This window comes from Sorex araneus, chromosome 2 (genome assembly GCF_027595985.1).
Source record: "Sorex araneus isolate mSorAra2 chromosome 2, mSorAra2.pri, whole genome shotgun sequence".
Lineage (NCBI taxonomy): Eukaryota > Metazoa > Chordata > Mammalia > Eulipotyphla > Soricidae > Sorex > Sorex araneus.
The window spans coordinates 258,205,357-258,224,875 of NC_073303.1; the positions used below are offsets into that span (position 1 = coordinate 258,205,357).

Below are 19,519 nucleotides of genomic sequence, written 5' to 3' on the forward strand. Positions count from 1 at the left end.
TACATTTGTGTCTGTTTTTATTATTGATTGCTATTAATTGGAAGAGGTGTGATTCGTTGTCACATCATTTATGATTTTTGTTTCCTTCATAAAAACACCTCATAGTTTTATTACACATATATATCTGTCACACCAAAATAAACACTAATTAAGTCCAGTCTTCCTTTAGCTATAAGGTGACCTTCCATATTCTACACCCTCAGCCTTGTGTGAAAGGGAATGTACTGAGGATTAGAGGCGTTTGATCAAATTAACATTTGTACGCCTCTTTTTTGAAAGTAATGATTTCACTTCTATTTATTTATATATTATATATATAGTTTATGTGACCTAGTAAAGATCATCTGAAGGAAATTATTCAAATTTGAAAAACAAACATGCAGAACACCTATTTTTCCAGAGCTCTGCCCAAATGTAGCCTTGTATGAATACAATCATGTTCTGTTGCAAGCATCCACCGCCCCCCCCCCAAGTAGATTCCATTATTATTCACAGCCACTCATTCACTTTTGCTCTACAAAATGTCATCAGCTCAAAGTAAAAATCCATTTTTCATAGAATGTCACAAGTATGAGTCCCTATCTACATTCCATTATTGTCTTTTGCTGTCCACACTGTGACATTTGGAGAAGTTTCTGCGAACAGCCAACAATATTATTTTGGAGATCAAGTTTTGTTATATTTGTTTTATAAACTGTTTGTTCAGTAATGAGGGAAAAAATCAATTAGGGAAAAAATCAATCTTTTAAAAATCATTTTTTTTAAACTAAAGAAAATTTCAGAACTTTGGGCCAACTTTCGGTATCTGTATTGCAAACAATAATGCCCAAAAACAAACGGGGAGAGAGAGAGAGAGAGAGAGAGAGACTGCCATAGAGGCCGGCTTGGGGGTGGCGGGAGGATATGGGGGTATTGGTGGTGGGAAATGTGCACTGGTGGAGGGATAGGTGTTGGAATATTGTATGACTGAATATCATGAAAGCTTTGTAGCTATCTCATGGTGATTCAATAAAAAAAAATTAAACCTTTTAGCCAAACAAAATGTTTACTTAAAGAAGCAAAAATCAGCATTGTGTTGTGATACTTTTAAAATGAAAGAAAATCTCAACAACAGAAAGCATCAGTGATGTAAATTGGCTTGAAAGAGTATGCCAAGACACCGTGTGTTTATGCACTAAGCATGTCAAATTATTTTTCTCCTATTCAGCTGTCTAGAAGAACTGTAATTCAAATATCCTTGTATATCAGGTAACCCTAAGGAAAACATGCAAATTTGTTGTGACAGTATTTCTGATACATTAGAATGCAAAATTATGGACAGTGGAAGAAAGGAAGTAGAAATTTAATTTTCTTAAGTAGCACTGAAGGTTTTCTTAGACTTGATTTTCTCACCTATTAATTACCTAAGTAAATCATAGGTGTGAAAAAAAATTAATTTTTGGTCCTAGGCATATTTGCAGTGTAAAGATAAAGAGATTAGGCATTGCTTTGCAAAAATTGTAGTGCACATTAATTTCATGTATTGTTCTTTTTCAAGAATTCTAAACTCGCTGTTTCTGCAGATACAATTTAAAATTTTTTTCCCCATGGATTTCTTTGTGTGCAGAGGAGGCAAACCCAGCAACGCTCATGCTCTGTGCTCGGAGATCACTCTTGGCAGTGGTCAGGGAACCAGAGGGAGTTCCATAGGGAGCTCGAGATGGAAGCTGGGTCAGCCACCTGCAAGCAAGTGCCTTCCTGGCTGTCTTATCTCTCTGATCCCTGTAGGTACTAGGTTTTAAAGAGGAGTGAAGCTGGAGGGTTACTGGGAACACTGGTGGTGGAGAATGGGCACCAGTGGAGGGATGGGTACTCAATCATTGTATGATTGAAACGTAATCATGAAAGTTTGTAAGGGTGTAACATTATCTCACGGTGAGTCATTAAAAAATTTTAAAAATTGAATAAAAAAGAGGAGTGAAATGATTGAAAACACTGAGCAACTGATTGGTATTTTCAAGTGTCCTCTCGGGGGCTACAGGGGCCGCTTCCATTAATTTAAGGGTGCTTTTTTGCAAATGTTGTGTTTTTTGACTTCTGTAGTGTGGTTAACCACCCAGGACTCCCAGGGATGTTCAGGACCCGCAGGGCTACTCCAAGTGACTCTTGGAGGACATTGCTGTGACCAGGAACTGAACCAGGGTCAGCTGCACACAAGGCATGCACCCTAACCCCTTCATGACGCTGGTCCTTCTTCATTCTTTTGTTTCATTTGGTTTTGTTCTGGGGCCCCACGCCATGGTGTTCAGGACTTATTTCTGGCTCTGTGCACAGGAATTACTTGGGGCTCCGAGGACCAGATGGGGTGCCAGTGATTAAACCTGGGTTGGCCAAATGCAAGGCAAGCACACTGCCTGCTTTACTATCACTCCATCCCCTCTTTATTCATCATTGAGCTCGAAAAATCATTTTTCTATCAGTCCATTCAGAGAATACTATCTTTAAGAACGTGACTCCCACAACTTCTTTTGATCTAAGGATAAATAATAGTCCTTCACAAAGAAGCAGTTTCACTCATCAAAGACAATCTAACTTTGCTTTGATCAAGTCCGTACAAAGTCATCATTATACTTCTTGGCTATGCTCGGTGATGCTCAGGATTCACTCCTGGCTCTGTGGTCTTGGGTCACTCCTGGTTGGGTTTGGGGAAACATATGTAGCATATGGTGCCAAGGATTGAATCCAGGTCAGCCCATTGGAGGCAAATGCGCTTTCCACTATATTTTCTCTCCAGCCTATGATCATCATATATTTATCAGAGCACTACATATTAATTCATCCTTATTGGTTACTGGTAATGCTACTATTCCTTTGTTCAGTGATTATTTTACTTCTCTGTGTGAGTTTCATTTTTCAAGTTATTTAATTACTGTCATAGTTATTATTATGTGTGGACTAGTGTTTAAAAATTACTTAGGAAGGAAGCATAATTTAGTATAGTAAAAAAGAGATTAGGAACCATACCTGGGAAGTCTAGCTCCAAATTGCCTTTTTTTTCTTTTTGGGTCACACCTAGCGATGCACAAGGGTTACTCCTGGCTCTGCACTCAGGAATCAGCCCTGGCAGTGCTCAGGGGACCATATGGGATGCTGGGAATTGAACCCGGGTCGGCCACGTGCAAGGCAAATTCCCTACCCACTGTGCTATTGCTCCAGCCCCCAAATTGCCTTTTTTATATTCCAGAGCGAAATAGAATCTCTTTATCTAGTGCTTCTTTATGCAGCTCTCTTGTATTTGTGCCATCAATATTATTAGGAGTAATAACTAATATTTATTGCATAATTTGTATGTCAGATACTCTGCTGATAAGTTTGCATGCACTTTTCTCATTTTTAGTTTCAGAAGAGGTCACGTAGTATATCATCTTCCTAGCTCAGTAGCATATGAAAAGGATGGGCAGAGAAATGTCTTGCCAGAGGTCAGTTAAGTGGTGAAACCCAAATTCAGACACTAGCAGAGTCTCCCAAACTAACTTGACCCCCTTCTCAGAAAAAGATTGCTTGGATATCTCCTATACTCTTAGAAATCTACCTTCCTGAAGAAAAAAAAATAGAAAGCACCCCCTCTCCCCTGCCACCATGTAAGTGTGGTCCACACTTTTAAAGTCTGCAGCCTCAGATTGTGCATTTGTCTATTCTTAGTGTGGCTGAGGTACAACTCTGCAGCTAGGTCTGCCTTCAAATCCCAGCCGTATAACTGCCCAGATGTCACTGTCATTGTCACTGTCATCCTGTTGCTCATCCATTTGTTCGAGCGGGCACCAGTAACATCTCTCATTAAGAGACTTATTGTTACTGTTTTTGGCATATCCAAAATGCACGGGTAGCTTGCCAGGCTCTGCCGCACGGGCTCGATACTCTCGGTAGCTTGCCCTACGAGAGGGGCGGAGGAATTGAACACGGGTCAGCCGCATGAAAGGCAAAAGCCCAACCGCTGTGCTATCGCTCCAGCCCTGATGTATCATCTTTAAAAAAGATGATAAACCTCACTGGACCTCAGATGTATTCCATCTATAAGATGGAGACCGTGATGGCTACCAGCATTTGAACAGTGCCCATGCATGCTAACTACATACCTCACTGGCCAATGAACAGCAGGAGGGCATAGATGGCAATGCCACACATCTCTCCTCTCCAGCTTGGAATGTTTAATAAAAATGTTAAATATTTAAATTTTAACACTGAACCAATAAATAATAATTAACTGAATATTCAGTAAATTATTTACTGAATAATTACAGAATAATTACAGATTAGTAATTATACTATAAATTAATACATCAAATGAGTAATTGATTAAATAATAAAATTAATTCAATAAAAATCAAATTAAAATGAGACAGAAATACCGTGTTGAACACATGTTTAAAATAAAATAATTCAACAAATACTTTTTTGTGGGGGGGGGTCACACTCAGCAATGCACAGGGGTTAGTCCTAGCTCTGCTCTCAGGAATTACTCCTGGCAGTGCTCAGGGGCCTATATGGGATGCTGGGATTCAAACCCGGGCTGGCCGAGTGCAAGGCAAACGTCCTTCCTGCTGTGCTATTGCTCCAGCCCCCTCTAAGTCAACAAAGGAATGAATGACAGATTCTTAAACTTGGCCAGGTAAAGAAGTGCACTTCAAATGAATCTTAAAACTTATTTTCTTCTCTATCTGACAGAAGCTTCCAAAAATCGAACTATGCCCCTAGTGTGCGTGTACTTAATTTAACAATCCAATTGCTGAACTGGAGTAATAGTATAGCAGGTAGGGTTTGCCTCTAATCTGACCAACCCAGTTTCAATCCCCGCATCCCATATGGTCTCCCGAGCACCGCCAGGAGTAATTCCTGAGTGCAGAGCCAGGAGGAACCCCTGAGAATCTCCAGGTGTGACCCAAAAAGTTCCTCCCTCCCAAGGAAAAACCCAACCCAGTTGTTCGTTTGAATGTTCCCCCCCCCCACCGGCCCCCGCCTCGTCAATGTCGCTGAAATGATCTAAAGGTATTATGCCCTAGAAGAATCCATTCCTGGAGTGTGTGAATACGTGAGTGGACGATCTCCTACACTTGGTTACAAGCTAACAGGGCAACACTTCTTGCTTTCTAAGAAGTGATCTGAAGTGGGTTCTTTCCTCACAGAGTATTTCAAGGCAGAAGATGCTCTTTATCTAATCTTTCTCAACACATGTGCTCCTTCTGCCATTATTCCTAGTATTCTGTCAGAAACTGGCAGTTAATGGCACTCAATGTCATTTATCTTACTGTTTCCAGGGCTCCACAAGGAGATGTGAAGTACGGTACTGAACACCTCACAAAAGATCTGTGTTTCTTCCCACAGAAATCTATCAAGGTGGTTGGGGATTTTGTTTTGTTTTGTTTTGTTTTACTCATGAGCTAAAGCAGACCCCAAGGAAGGGAAGTTGGTATTTTACCATGGAGCCAAAAATGTGTATTAAGCTGAGCTTCCACACTGGAGAATGAATTCATTCATTATTCCATCATCCTCGTCCTATCCGTTATGAAAATGCATAATCCCATTCATAATGAAAAGAAAAGACTCCTTTTACAGAGAAGCGTGTTATCCTAGCACCAAGTGGCAACTTTTAATAGATCCACTTTCCAGGTTGCAGCCTGCTGGAGGGACTGAGTTGGTCACTGTCTCTTCCCATACCTACAGGCCCTTTTTGGCGATCTTTCCTCGTACTAGAGTGTAAGCCTTAGGAAGAAAGAGGTAAGAATTGCTCTGGTTCATCTACACAATGGAATACTATGTAGCCGTCAGAAAACATGAAGTCATTAAATTTGCATATAAATGGATCAACATGGAAAGTATCATGTTGAGTGAAATGAGTCAGAAAGAAAGAGACAGACATAGAAAGATTGCACTCATATGTGGAATATAATGTAACTGAGAAGTACAAGTTGGCAATGATGCAAATTCTGACAGATATCTCTCCTCATACCTCTTCATCCTCAGCAATGGAAAACAAATTATCTAATGCTTCCTTTTCAGCAGGTCTGACTTTAGGGGAGAGACTCTCCAAACAATAATAGTGAGTTTTGTTGAAATACTGAATGCAATCAAAGTGAAAGTAAGGTGAAATTTATTAGTTACACAGGCGGGGGGGGGGGGGCTAAGGGTGGGGGGGCTAGGGGCGTGGGGGGGTTAGGGGTGTGGGGGTGCGGGGTGGAGCTATACTGGGATTCTTGGTGGTGGAATATGTGCACTGGTGAAGGGATGGGTATTCGAGCATTGTATAACTGAGATTTAAACCTGAAAACTTATTAACTTTCCATATGGTGACTCAATAAAAAATTTAAAATTAAAAAAAAAAAAAGAATTGCTGTCCAAGTCACGTTCAACAGACCCAGCTCCTTAATTACAACATGAGAATGGTGTAGAAAGAGGAATCTGGTGACAGAGTAAGGTCTCCAGCCCTGGGACTTGGAGGGATGGAGGCACTTCTTCCTTTAACCACGCCCTGCAGCTTGAGCCGCTCCATCTCTAGCACTCAGTTCCCCGCAGTCAGATCACTGTTTCCCTGCAGCCTCTCACCTCCAGTCCACGCTGTCCCCAGGTGGATGGCACTGCTCAGCCGTCTGGGGAGGGGCCCATGGAATGCTGGGGGAGGGTGTGGTAGAAGCTTTCAGTGCAATGGGGGCCACTCAAATCACAATCGAGTGATTCAGTTGAAAAGGGAGGGGGGAGGCGCTAGGCTAAATAAATTTGGAACCACTAATCCAATAGCAGATGGATCATTTCTTTTTCTTTTTCTTTTCTTTCTTTCTCTTTTGCTTTTTGAGTCACACCTGGTGATGCACAGGGGTTACTCCTGGCTCTGCACTCAGGAATTAGCCCCTGTCGGTGCTCAGGGGACCATATGGGATGTTGGGAATTGAACCTGGGTCAGCTGCGTGCAAGGCAAACACCTTACCTGCTGTGCTATTTCTCCAGCCCCAGCAAATGGATAATTTCTTGAGGAAACTTTCAGGGCCTCTAATATAAAAGCCCTGAGCCTAGAACAGTGTTTGTTTTTTTTTTAATTTTTAATTTGTATTTGACTACTAATCAATACAGATAAACAGAATATGGGAAGGAAGAGCAGATAACGTTGGGTGCCTTGACAGAGCAGATCTGAGTTTGGTCCTAGGCACCCCCTGAGCCTCGCCGGAAGTGATCCCTGTACACAGAGCCAGGAGTGAGCCCTGAGCACAGATGGGTGTGGCCCCCTTTGAAATGAACAAAAGAAAAGAAAAACCCTGGAGCTGTCCTTTGCGTATTCCAGGCTTGCTGAATTTGTTTATTTCTATTTATTCAAGATTACTAGCTTTTCATCTCTGACCTACCTTAACAGTAATGAGGATAGAGCAGATAGACGGGGTCTCCGACCCTCCCCAAAATGTTCATCACACAACTCACCCACTTTGATAAGCACAACTTGTGTTTGTGTTCCCACAGACTTCCGATTCCATGAGATAAAGAATTCATCCTTATCCACAGCTGACATTTTAGCGGCTGCCACAATATCTAGCTCATAATAATAATGTTCTATTCTTCAAAAGTAAACATGCTTTCTTTTATTTTCCAGCATGATTTTAGATAAGAAAAAAAAATTCAGTATTTTTCATGTGCCGGGATATTTTCAGAACTCTACAAACAATTACAACATATCATGCTAAGCACCTACTCTATAATACTCTGCTTGCTGTGTTACATTATTAAAGTTATATTAAACTTATGTAATGCAAAATTACAGAATTGCCACTGTTAGAAGAGACAGGAGTTTATATTTGGATAAATGACTTTCAGACAGGCAGGACCAGTACTCAGTTCACCTTTTTTCACTGCAAAGACTAGGGCAGAGCTGAGAAAAACGTCTTTTCTATTAAAAAAAATAATTGAAATACTATGGTGACTGTAGATAAGATACTTTAAGCAAACAAAGAAAAAGCCCTTAATTATTGAGCAGATTATCAAAAATCACAAATAATTATATTCACCCAGGTACTCAAATAAATTAGAATAATTAAGTTACCATTAGGAAATCTGAAATCTAAGAAATAAGGTTTAAAGATAGCCACAAAAAGTAATTGTTGAACCCTGTGAAGCCTTAATTAATTGAGCATAATTAAAATATTGGGGGGAAGGATAAGCTTTAGAATCCAATTTTTTCTTTTTTTTTATTTTTGGGTCACACTGGCGATGCACAGGGGTTACTCCTGGCTGTACACTCAGGAATTACTCCTGGCGGTGCTCAGGGGACCATATGGGATGCTAGGAATCAAACCCGGGTTGGCTGCATGCAAGGCAAACGCCCTACCCACTGTGCTATTGGTCCAGCCCCTAGAATCCATATTTTATTTAAACTGTGTCCTATGACCACATTTTATTCATTCACAGAGAGCAATGTGCATAACTAAAATCTTATCTTATTTCTTGAAACAACTTCAGAAGTTTTAAGTTTTTTGGATTCAGCTCTCTACTAGTTTCTGTTCTGGATCTGAGTATGCATTAGCAAAGGAGTTATTAACACTAAGAAATATGATACCCCACCTACTTTTAATCCAGAGATGGCATGATCAGTAAAGTGATTACATTTAGGCAGGTTTTAACTGTGGAAGTATTAGATCGATTTGTAGAAGAAATTGCCTTTTTGGCATTTGATGTTTAATGATTACAGCTACAAATTTACGAAGATTTATTGAATTATGACAATAAATCAAGCCCTAAATGATATGAGATAATAGCATTTATTAAGTTCGTTTTAGTGCCAGGAACTGCGATTAAGCACTTTTCATGGATTTAACGTATCTCTTGCAACAGACCAGTGAGATTATTACACCAACTAGTAGGGTGAAGAGGTTTTTTTGAGGGGCTGAGGGCCACACTCAATGGTGCTCAAGGCTTACTCTTGCTCTGTGCTCAGGGATCATTCCTGGCAGGCTGAGGGTCCATATGGGGAACCAGGGATAGAACCGGGGTCGACTGCTTATAAGGTAAGAGCCCTATCAACTGCACTGTTATTGCTCAGGCCCCTAGAGAGGTATTGTAACCCAAAGATTTTCCTCAAGATTTATATATTTAACCAGTATGCTACACCGTTCTCACAGAACCATTCATTATTTTGCACATGAAGTCACAGAGGCCACAAGTTATGACAAGACAGAGTTCACAGTACTCAGCTCAACCCTTACTAATTTGATGCTCTCTCTCCCTCTCTCTCTTCCCCCCTCTCTCTCCACCCTGCCTCCCTGTCTCACCTTGCTCACTTACTGGGTGAGCTTACTGAAATTTAATGCTCTCATCAAAACTCATTTGCTTCCTTCTCCATATCTCGAGTGACCTAATGACACTTACCGGTACTGGACTGGACAATTCCAGAGTCCACAGTTTGTCCAAGAAGATCATACTGGTTTAGGCGTGATCCATCCTCTGCTACTACCACGGAGCGAGCTGGCTCTCTGGTCCACTCATAAACAACTTCTGCTCTCGTGTAGGCATCTGAAAACAAAGAGTGGCCCATATGCGGTGTGTCAACCTCATATTTTCTATTGGGCTACTTCAGAGGGCAGGTTGGGAAAGAAGAACCCCTTCATGTAGTGAAACTAAAACTAAAATTCCTGATTTACTCTGAATTTTCAACTCATTCTTATGGAAAATAAAGGTTTATAAAGGTCAGGGAACCTTTCTGTGCAGATGATATTGTAATGAACTGAGCAAAGAAGATTTCCTGGGGCCAGAGAGATAGTACAATGGGTGGGGCGCTTGCCTTACAGGATTAAGGCATCTTCTAAGCAACTCCGAGTGTGGCCCCGAATAAAAAACAAAACGAAAAAGATTTCCTGTAAAACAGGCATTGGAATGGTAGGAACAAAACACAGCTAAGTAAATAACTACCTAATTTCAAATAGTTCCAAGCGTGGTCAAGCCAGACACACCAGCAATCAGGTCAAAAATGATGGGTGCGGCTCTACTTCAAGGGAGGAACCTGAAGGGTCAGCAAAGAAGTGACAGAAATGCAGGACTATGACAAATGAGAGAGTTTTCTGGAAGGTTTCTTTCTGTAAGGCCGGCAAAGGCCTGAGCTCTTGGAGGGCAAATAGCACACCAATATTGCTACAGGGAAGAGCACGTGAGATGAAATTTGATAGAGTAGATTCGCCTAAGTCTAGAGTATAAGGGCTCAGCAGGTCATGATAGATATAAAAAAAAAAGAATTTTATTCAATTTCTGGTCTTAAAAATGTCTGATTTTACTTCCATTTATTTAATTTTTAGGGGATCTGGAGGGGGGAGTACACCTGGCTATGCTCAGGGCTTACTCCCAATATTTGTGCTATTTCCTGGGTGTGCTCTGGAGATCATGTGCAGTGCTGGGAATTGAACCCAGATCACCTGTGTGAAGGGCAAGTGCCTTACCGCCCCACCCCCATACTGTCTCTCCAGTCTCAATAGTTTTAGTATTTTTTGTATTTTTTGGTTTGTTTACGGGTCACACCCAGTGGTGCTCAGGACTTGCTCCTGGCTCCGTATTTATAGATCACTCATGGTAGCCTCAGGATGCCAGGGATTGAGCTCAGGCTGGCCATGTGCAAGAAAAGCGCTCTCCCTGCTGTACTATTGTTCTGTCCGCCCCCCCTTTTAAGTATTTTTGATAAAATTATTTACTATGATGAGAGAAGAAAGAAGGGGAGGAGGAGAAGGGAGAGTTAGGTCAAATAAACCATTGTACTTCTCAGTGATTTGACTTTGCCATGTGAATTTTCAATCTAGCTATTCTGCCATGGGAGAGATTAGGTCAGACTCATCCTTCTCTTTTCAATCATGGAGAAGGCTGGGAGAGGAGGAGGAGGTGAATGGAGAAGAAGAGGCATTCCAGACACAACCTCAAGAAATGTAAATATGAATAAAGTAAGTATAAAAATCATATGATCATGCCAAGTGATGCAGAGAAAGCTTTCAACAAATGTCTGCAGCCATTCCTGATAAAAAGCCCTCAACAAAATAGGGGTGGGAGGGACCTTCCTCAAGAGAGTAATGGCCTCTCCACAGCCAGTGTCATCCTTAATGGTGAAAAACTAAGAGTATTCCTTCTGGGATAGGGCATAAATCTGGCTCTACCCCCACTTTTATGCAACATAGGATTAGAAGTCCTAGGAGCAGCAGTCAGAAAAATAAAGAAACCAAAGCAATTCAAATTGGAAAGAAGTCAAACTATCACTACTTGCAGATGGCATGAAAATATATGTAGATTTCCTTAAAGAGTTCACCAAAAAATAAAAAGCTCCTGGAAACAATAAACCAATTCAGCAAAGAGGCAGGCTACAAATTCAATGTAGAGAAACCTGGAGCACTGATATCTGCAATAATGAACTAGAAGAGAAAGAGATCAAAGATTTACTGCATTCAAAATAGGGTCCCATAACATCAAGTACCAAGGGATTAAGCTTAACAAGAGATCTGAGAGAGCCGATATACCTTGAAAATTATCAGTAACTTTAAGAGATAGAAGACCTTAGAAAATGGAAAAAAATATTCCATGTTCATGGATGGGAAGAATAAATATTGTCAAATTATCATCCTGCCTTATTATATAGATTTGATGCAATCACCATCCAAATTTAGATGATATTCTTTAAACATCTTAGAACTGTTAGAGCTGGGACTGACTCCTGGGCATTTTGAGGTATGGCCAAAAAAATAAAATAAAATAAAAAACCCTGATCATTGTAATTATTCCTCATTCAACAAATTATATTAGGTCTTGTGCTACAAAACGCTGAGCAAAATAAATCCTATTCTCATGTTTCATGGTGATTCCAATCTTCAGATAATGCGAATGCTAATAAATAATCCAAAGCAATATTTATTGCTGTGATAAGTGGTATAAGATAAGTAATGCATTTTGAGCAAAAAGACTGGTATAACTGTATGTACATATCGATAAGGTCAGAAAGGGAGTAGCTAGGAGATAACATTTGTGCTGAGATGAAGAGATCAAAGAAGCCAGCCATGTTACAAACCAAGGGAAGGGCAATGCAGGCAAAGTCAAGAGCCTATATAAATGTCTGGAGGTGGAAAGCAGTGGCTCATTTATTTTTCGCTACCTCCGTTTTGTTCTGTGAAACATCATTTTCTATTCACTGTCTATTTCCATCTTCCTAAAATGCCTACAGTTTTCTTCTGGCTTACAATGTGGATACCCTTTGTGGTTTGCATTGGCAAGTTCATATAGCTTTGATTAATGATCTGTGAGTAGATATCTGTTAGGATTTAGGGATTTATATAAAAAATAAAGACTCTGTTTTCTTTCCCCAAATATTTTTCTTTATTTTGAAGCAGATAATGGTGGAGGTTGCATTATGTGACTAGGAAGAAGATGTAAGGGCATCTTAAGAGATCATTCTTGTTGAGTTGCAACACTAATCAGCATTCCCCCAACACGGACTTATCTTTCTACTTTTCATGTGAAAATACAAAGTTTCCTTTTGATTTATTTATTTTTTTAATGTAGGAGTAATGCTATTTGTTCAGCCATTGATTAAGCTGATTGAATTGAACGTGAACTCCACAAACTTTCCTTTTTAAAAGACACTCTCACTACTTAAACATTTTCATGAAAGAGACACTGAATCATTTAATTCAGTGTCCAAATAAGATCACTTTTAAGGCAAAAGGGGTTGCGCATAGTAGCAGCAGGACATTAGCATAAATCAGTCCTGTTCCAGGCCACTATCCTTGCTCTTTCTGACTGTGAGGTTATTTTGTGGGTCAGATGAGGTGATACATATCCAAATGTTTTATATATCACCAGGAAAGCAAAATACAAATAATTTACTATTAGAATGGAGTTGATAACCAGAAGTAAACATATCAATCCAGGACATAGAAAATCCATCACTCTGGGAAAAGACTAAGAGGAAGGAATTATCACCAATCTTGTTTAGCTGACAGTCTTGTTTAGCTTTTATCCTTGGGTTCCAATAGAGTGAGATTTATAAAGAAGGGAAGTTGTCTCTCCACAATTTCTGATGCTAGGAGCCTAAAGGCCCTTTGCTATTTTCCTTGCTTGTGATCTTCCTACACTACCACTATTTTTCCTCTATGAATCATATCTTCACCAAAATAGTTGCTCAGACTGCTTGTCTAGGGGGAACAGAGAGCTTGTTAGGTGGGCCAGGAGTTGACTCAGTGCTCAGACGTAAGTTCCCTGCAGGAAACCAGGAATAACCGTTCTCAGTCACTTCCAGCATGCGTGCTCATGGGAAACAGAAGGGAAACGGGAGCGACCCCAAAGATCCTGATGCTGGGACCCTTTGTTCTCTCTGTCTCCCTAAAGACAAAGACGTGCTGCATCTTTTCAAGCAGCAGAAGCAAAGGAAGCTATGACAGAAGGGATTTATCTATGATACCTTCAAACTGTTAATATGCACACAGATTCTGTGAGCAATCCAAGTGCATCTAGAACTTTTCTAACCCTGTGGTTAACATAAAATCTTTCTGGTTATATCCCTTAGATGTTGGCTTCACTGCATAAGAAATACCTAATTACTGTCTTGGGTCACCTATCCACTACTTCCAGCTGATAGAATTAGTGTCGAATTAGTTGAATTCGTGTTAAGATCAGACAGGTTTCAGTTATTAATTAAAACAACCATGATGATGTTCATTTATTGGAAGGAAGAGTATCTGTATTCCAGTTGTTTTTCTCTGAATACTGTTGCGTACAAATAACCTTTCCCTACTAAACAGTTATATGAACGCTTTCTAGGCCAGCAGAAAGAGAGCCCTCTCATCCCGAAATAGCACTTACAAGTGAAGTTGAATATTATTTCTTATGAAAAGCAATTGCAGTCAATATCTTTTTTAAAATTTCTGTTCTTTGTCATCGCTCTAACAGACACAACTAATTGGAGATCTCCAGCTTAAAATGTTAAGAGTTCTATAATAAAAAATAAAACAAATATACTCACAGCTTCCAAACTTCAGTGGACAGGCATGGGCATCCATAGGAAAGTCCTCGAGATGCATTGGGCACTCAGCTCTCACTGTCAGCCTTATCAATGGAAACAGAGGACACAAACAAGACCCCCACAGATTAGATTACTCCAGTTGTTATTAATGTCAAACTAGATTCGCAAAGCATGGAGACAGGTACACTGTAGCATTAGCCTGAGCTGTTGAAAATCAAACAGCGATGACAGTCATTGGATTCTATCCATCTTTTAATTATTAAAAAAGTACACGTCACACAAATTTTGGATAGTATAATGGCCAAGAAGAGATTGGACAGTTCTTGGGTGGGGAGTCCTTACCAGGGGTACAGCAAGGTGCATCCTTACCTCATGGTGTACAGCAAGGTCCCGTCCTCTGTGATCCGCAGGAGTTTGTTGGGCATAGTCATGTTGTGAGCCACAGACTTCTTTCCATTATGGAAAAAGGTGTCCGGAGTCCAGATTTTACTTGCCATCAGGTTATTCAACCGTAGAACTGTCATGGGTCCTTTAAATTTTAACCTTTCGTCCTTCCAGCTTTGACGGAAAAATACATCTATTGTATATTCCTAGGTAATTTTGAAAAATGGCAGAGTTCACTGTATTGTATTTTGCAATGCAAATACCTTCCACAGAAAATGCATACACATTGTTTGGCCACTGTAAATGCAAATACGGACTAGGTGATGTTTCAGAAGGAAATTCATAGTAGCCAGTACACATAGGTGTCAGGTGAATCACCACGTGATACAATCATTAAAAAATATGAAAACCCCTGAAATATTTCTTGGTCAGGAATGTTCTGCAATTATCTCCAGAGATCTGTGGAAGGAAAAATCTCATAATAATCCCAACCCTGTTCCACCACAGAATTTTAAGAGATGGAGTACATTAAAATAGATAAGTCAGGTTACAAGGTTTTTCATGCAGGAAAATATTCAAACTAAATCCTTGCATTATAAAGACAAAATGTTGTGTTTTGAAGACCCTCTCACAGTCTCTGCAATGGAGCATCTATCTAGTGCCAAGGCATTCATGCTTCTTAGGTGGGTGATAAAATCTCATCTTTTTTCCTGAATAATTTTTTTCATAGTATCTGAACTTTTAACCATATGAAAAGTAGAATATGAAAATAAGAAATCAATTTCACTAGCAATTTGGATCTGTTAGAGAATGCAAGTGTGTGTTTGTTAGTATGTATGTGTAAAGGACACATGAGAAATGTGTGAAGCTCATCACCATTCACAGCCAGGGAATCTATTTATTTGAATAAACACAGTATTCCTTATGGCAATACCCAAAGACAAACATCTGCTAATCTGAAAGCAAGCAAGGCAGCTTACCAGCTCCTAAAATTGAAAGGGTAATATCCATCTTCCTTGCAGTGCTGGCTAGACTCACACTAAATTTAGAACCCAGTGGTTTGAAATAAATATGACCACTTTCTCCATTAACTTTAGTCTTCTCCAAACTGGATGGAAGACTAACTTAAAAACGCCATGCACATTTTTACTTCCTAACCCTAATGCCTATTGCAGCAGAGAACTAGTATTTTAAAATCCTAATGCATATTGCCTTTAAGACATGCAAAATAAGTAATGTTTAATTCTAAGCATTTTGTACATGAGTTTCCCTATTTCCGAAGGATTCAGATTCCGTAAACACTGCATGAATGTTCTCTCATTCATCCTGGCATGTCCCTGCATGCATTTGACCTTGCACTTCATACCAAATAGCTAACAATTACTAGTAGATTATTTAAGAGATTTATTATAATCTTGGGTAGATTATTTAAGTGCTTAATAGATATTAAGCATCAGAAATACTGCTAGCAAAACTGACTGAGATAGAAATAAGGAGTTTTAACTTGATCAGTGTCTCTTGGAGTTAAGTTACCTTGCTTGTTGGTCAGTTTTTACCTGCATCTGCCAGTTTCAGATGAAAGTGCATTAGGCTCTGGCTATGTGGCACAGGAGTTCACTCACTAAGAAACATTTGCTAAGCATCTTTTGAATTCAGCAGAGGGAGAAACTGTTTGGAATTGGATACCCTATGAAAAACCCATAGAGGAGTGGAGTGGGCATAGAACGGTATTTTGCATGAGGAGAGAAAGCAGGGTGGTTGTCTGTGAATACTGTCACTGTCACTGTCATCCCCTTGCTCATCGATTTTGCTTCAGTGGGCACCAGTAATGTCTCCATTGTGAGACTTGTTACTGTTTTTGGCATATCGAACACGCCATGGGTAGCTTGCCAGGCTCTACCGTGCGGGTGAGATACTCTTAGTAGTTTGCCGGGCTCTCCGAGAGGGGTGGAAGAATCCAACCTGGGTTGGCCATGTGCAAGGGAAATGCCCTACCCGCTGTGCTATTGCTCTAGTGAATAAGGTCAGGAAGTAATAAATACAGATTTTTGACCTCCTGCACTCCATATGGTCCCCCTAGTAAGTTGGGTATAGCCTACAAACCACAATAATAATAATAATAATAATAATAATAATAATAATAATGACAATAATAGTACAGACTAGCTTGCCATGGAAGCAAAGTAGATGGATTTGCTCTGGAGTGTGACGTTCTCTTCTCAGCATGGGAGACAGAAGAGTAAGATAGGGATACTGTTTCTGCACCTCAGCAGTCAGCCACATAGACTCCACAATCTCTATTCAGCTAAACTACCGCACCTTGGTTAGCTCTAGTTAATGGCCACTCCTAGATCAAGGTTCCCAAGATGTCTAAACGGATATGCTGCCACACATCGAAAAATGCTGTTTATATATATTGCTTGCTCCAAGGACATCACCTTGTCCCCAAGGTCATAGTCTATTATACCAAGATGGGGTGAACCCCTCCCTCAGGAAGCTGGAGGGAGACTGGAGAGGAAAGGACCATCACGTATGGTTACCTGTAAGAAGTGCTGAATGACCGTAGGTGGATCTCTTCCTTTTCTAAGCCCCAATTTCCTATTTTATTAAGTCTCCACTGTTAGGAAAACAGTCTTTTTCTTTCCTTCCTTCCTTCCTTCCTTCCTTCCTTCCTTCCTTCCTTCCTTCCTTCCTTCCTTCCTTCCTTCCTTCCTTCTTTCTTTTTTTCTTTCTCTCTTTCTCTCTTTCTCTCTTTCTCTCTTTCTTCCCTCCCTCCCTCCCTCCCTCCCTCCCTCCCTCCCTCCCTCCCTCCTTCCTTCCTTCCTTCCTTCCTTCCTTCCTTCTCTCTCTTTCTTTTGAGAAAGGAATTAAAATAAGCGAACAGCTTGTGATAATGTAACATAATAAGCTCTTGGGAAGTGTAAGAAATGATTATTTACTTTCTACTCAAGTTATTGTAAATTTATAGTAGGTTCCTATGTGATTGGGAATCCCCAAAGGCTATTTCTTTGGAAAGTGGACCTGAGGCCAATGAGAAACTTTTCGTAACTCAGGAAGACAGAAACGAGGCACCAGGGGGGACCCCCCAAAAGACTCTTCTCAAGCAGTAGGAAACACTGAGAGAATTTGTTCAAGGGGAAGCCTGGGGTCCGGCCTCCAGGAGACAAGACGAAAGTCTCTCCGAGTTAGCCTGTCAGTTACACGGGGCCTTGGAGAAAGTCAGCTTTATTCTGAATACGGGACAAAACATCCGTTCTGGTTCTAAATAAATATTGTATTGAAGTGTTTCCACTGCACCATTGATTACCATCTGTGTGTGCTTTGACTTAATACATTTTAAGCACTACGGAAAACAGCGCTCAATGATTGAGCTGCCTGGATATTTCTGTCAGAACCCAGTGCCCTGGGAATGTGCTGTTGGATTGCCAATTAACGGTTTTTAAAATAAAGCTAAGGAGTTGTCCTAATTTTGTTTTCTATTCCAGATGAAGTCAGATGCTCTGGGAGTTACAAACTCTCTCGGGATGGACAGCCCGTGTTCAAGTTGCTACACTTAGCAAGCTGGGTCACTTTCCTCCTGGAGATCGTGCACATAATAAAAATACTTAGCTGAAACGTTTGACAGAAGGATTAGAGGATCTAAGATCTATGAACCCCTTAGCATGGTTCTTAACGCATAAAAACAAGCATTCAACGATTCTCTCATACTCTTATTTGGGGAGGCAGAAACAGGAGTGATTTCATTTGATGGATAAAGTTAGAAGCAGAGATCAGTCTTGCCAATCTTACCCTTTCCCTCTTTTTTGTTTTCAGCATTTTCTGATCATTAAGGGGCACATTCTCCTGTATTTTTCCATCTTAGAAATTTTAAATGGACAGTCTAAATCCAAGCACAGAGACCAACGCTCCATGTCGACTAGGGGATTTAATTTTGATGTTTACACTCTGAACAGCTAGTAGGGATGTGAACCACCTTCTGAAGTGTCATAACTAATAGTAATAAAAATTGACATTCTAATTTCCATCTGCCTAGCTCTGTTGTCTTATCTTTCAAAAGGATTCAGACCTTGAGTCCCATGGATCTTACTTTATTTTCTGGGGATTCTCGACTCAAGCAATGCTCAGCGGATCCCGAGATTCTCAGCCCAGCCATGCAGGCTGGACAGTTCCTTGCATGGCCCCGAGTGTGATGCTGTGCTGATCTAGCCCTGCAGTGCAGGAGGGTTACACTGCACTGTAAGTGTAACAGTTCAGGAGGGTTAACTAGGGTTACACTTGGCCATGCTCAGGGGACCATGCAGTGCTGGGAACTGAACTCAGGGCCTAGGAAACACAAGACAGGTACTCTACTCCTGGCACTATCTTCCTAGCCTGGCTCTTAAATTTTGGTTTACTTAGTGGCTGGGCTGGAGCAATAGCACCGTGGGTAGGGCATTTGCCTTGCACTCGGCCGACCAGGATTCGATTCCTCCGACCCTCTCAGAGAGCCCAGCAAGCTACCGAGAGTATCCTGCCCGCACGGCAGAGCCTGGCAAGCTACCCGTAGCGTATTCGATATGCCAAAAACAGTAACACAAAGTTTCACAATGGAGACGTTACTGGTGCGCGCTCGAGCAAATCGATGACCAATGGGACAACAGTGTGACAGTGCTACAGTGCTACTTTGTGCCCATACACTGTGGTTCTCCTCACTCTGTGCTCAGAGATTACTCCTGGTAGAGCTCAGGGGACCATATGTTGGTGCCAGGGATTGAACGGGGATCACCAAATGCAAGGCAAGTGCCTTAAGCTCTGTACTAGCTTTCTGGCCCCCAGGTCTTAATTTTTTTCTATTTAAATAATATAAACCTTTTAAACATCACTGAATAATAATCCAGCTCTTATTATAACCCAGGAAAGCACCCATACTGTGAAGGATGTGAAATGAATACTTTTTTAGTTTTGGAGTCAATTTAGGAAAATAAGATATAAATATGAGAAATAACTCTACAAGGAAGTACTACATGTGACGCCATAGTTGGACTGTATTTAATAGTCAATAAGTTGATTATAATGCAGAAAGGGAAGGTCAGTTTGTTACTGTATTCATGAAAAAATGCTTTCATGAAACATTTGGGTTTTTATTTGGGCCTTTGTAGA

General features: G+C 40.6%; 1 protein-coding gene across 3 annotated transcripts in view; it reads right to left on the reverse strand.

Annotated features, from left to right (window-relative positions):
• Positions 1-19,519, reverse strand: part of GABRA1 (gamma-aminobutyric acid type A receptor subunit alpha1) — a 58,375-nt gene that overhangs the window by 13,522 nt on the left and 25,334 nt on the right. For all 3 annotated transcript variants that reach the window (XM_055125609.1, XM_055125610.1, XM_055125611.1), the window contains exons 5-7: positions 14,366-14,586; positions 13,997-14,079; positions 9,382-9,525 (exon numbers count right to left, since the gene is read on the reverse strand). In XM_055125609.1, coding sequence (XP_054981584.1) covers positions 9,382-9,525; positions 13,997-14,079; positions 14,366-14,586 — 448 coding nt within the window. The remainder of the gene's footprint in view (positions 1-9,381; positions 9,526-13,996; positions 14,080-14,365; positions 14,587-19,519) is intronic.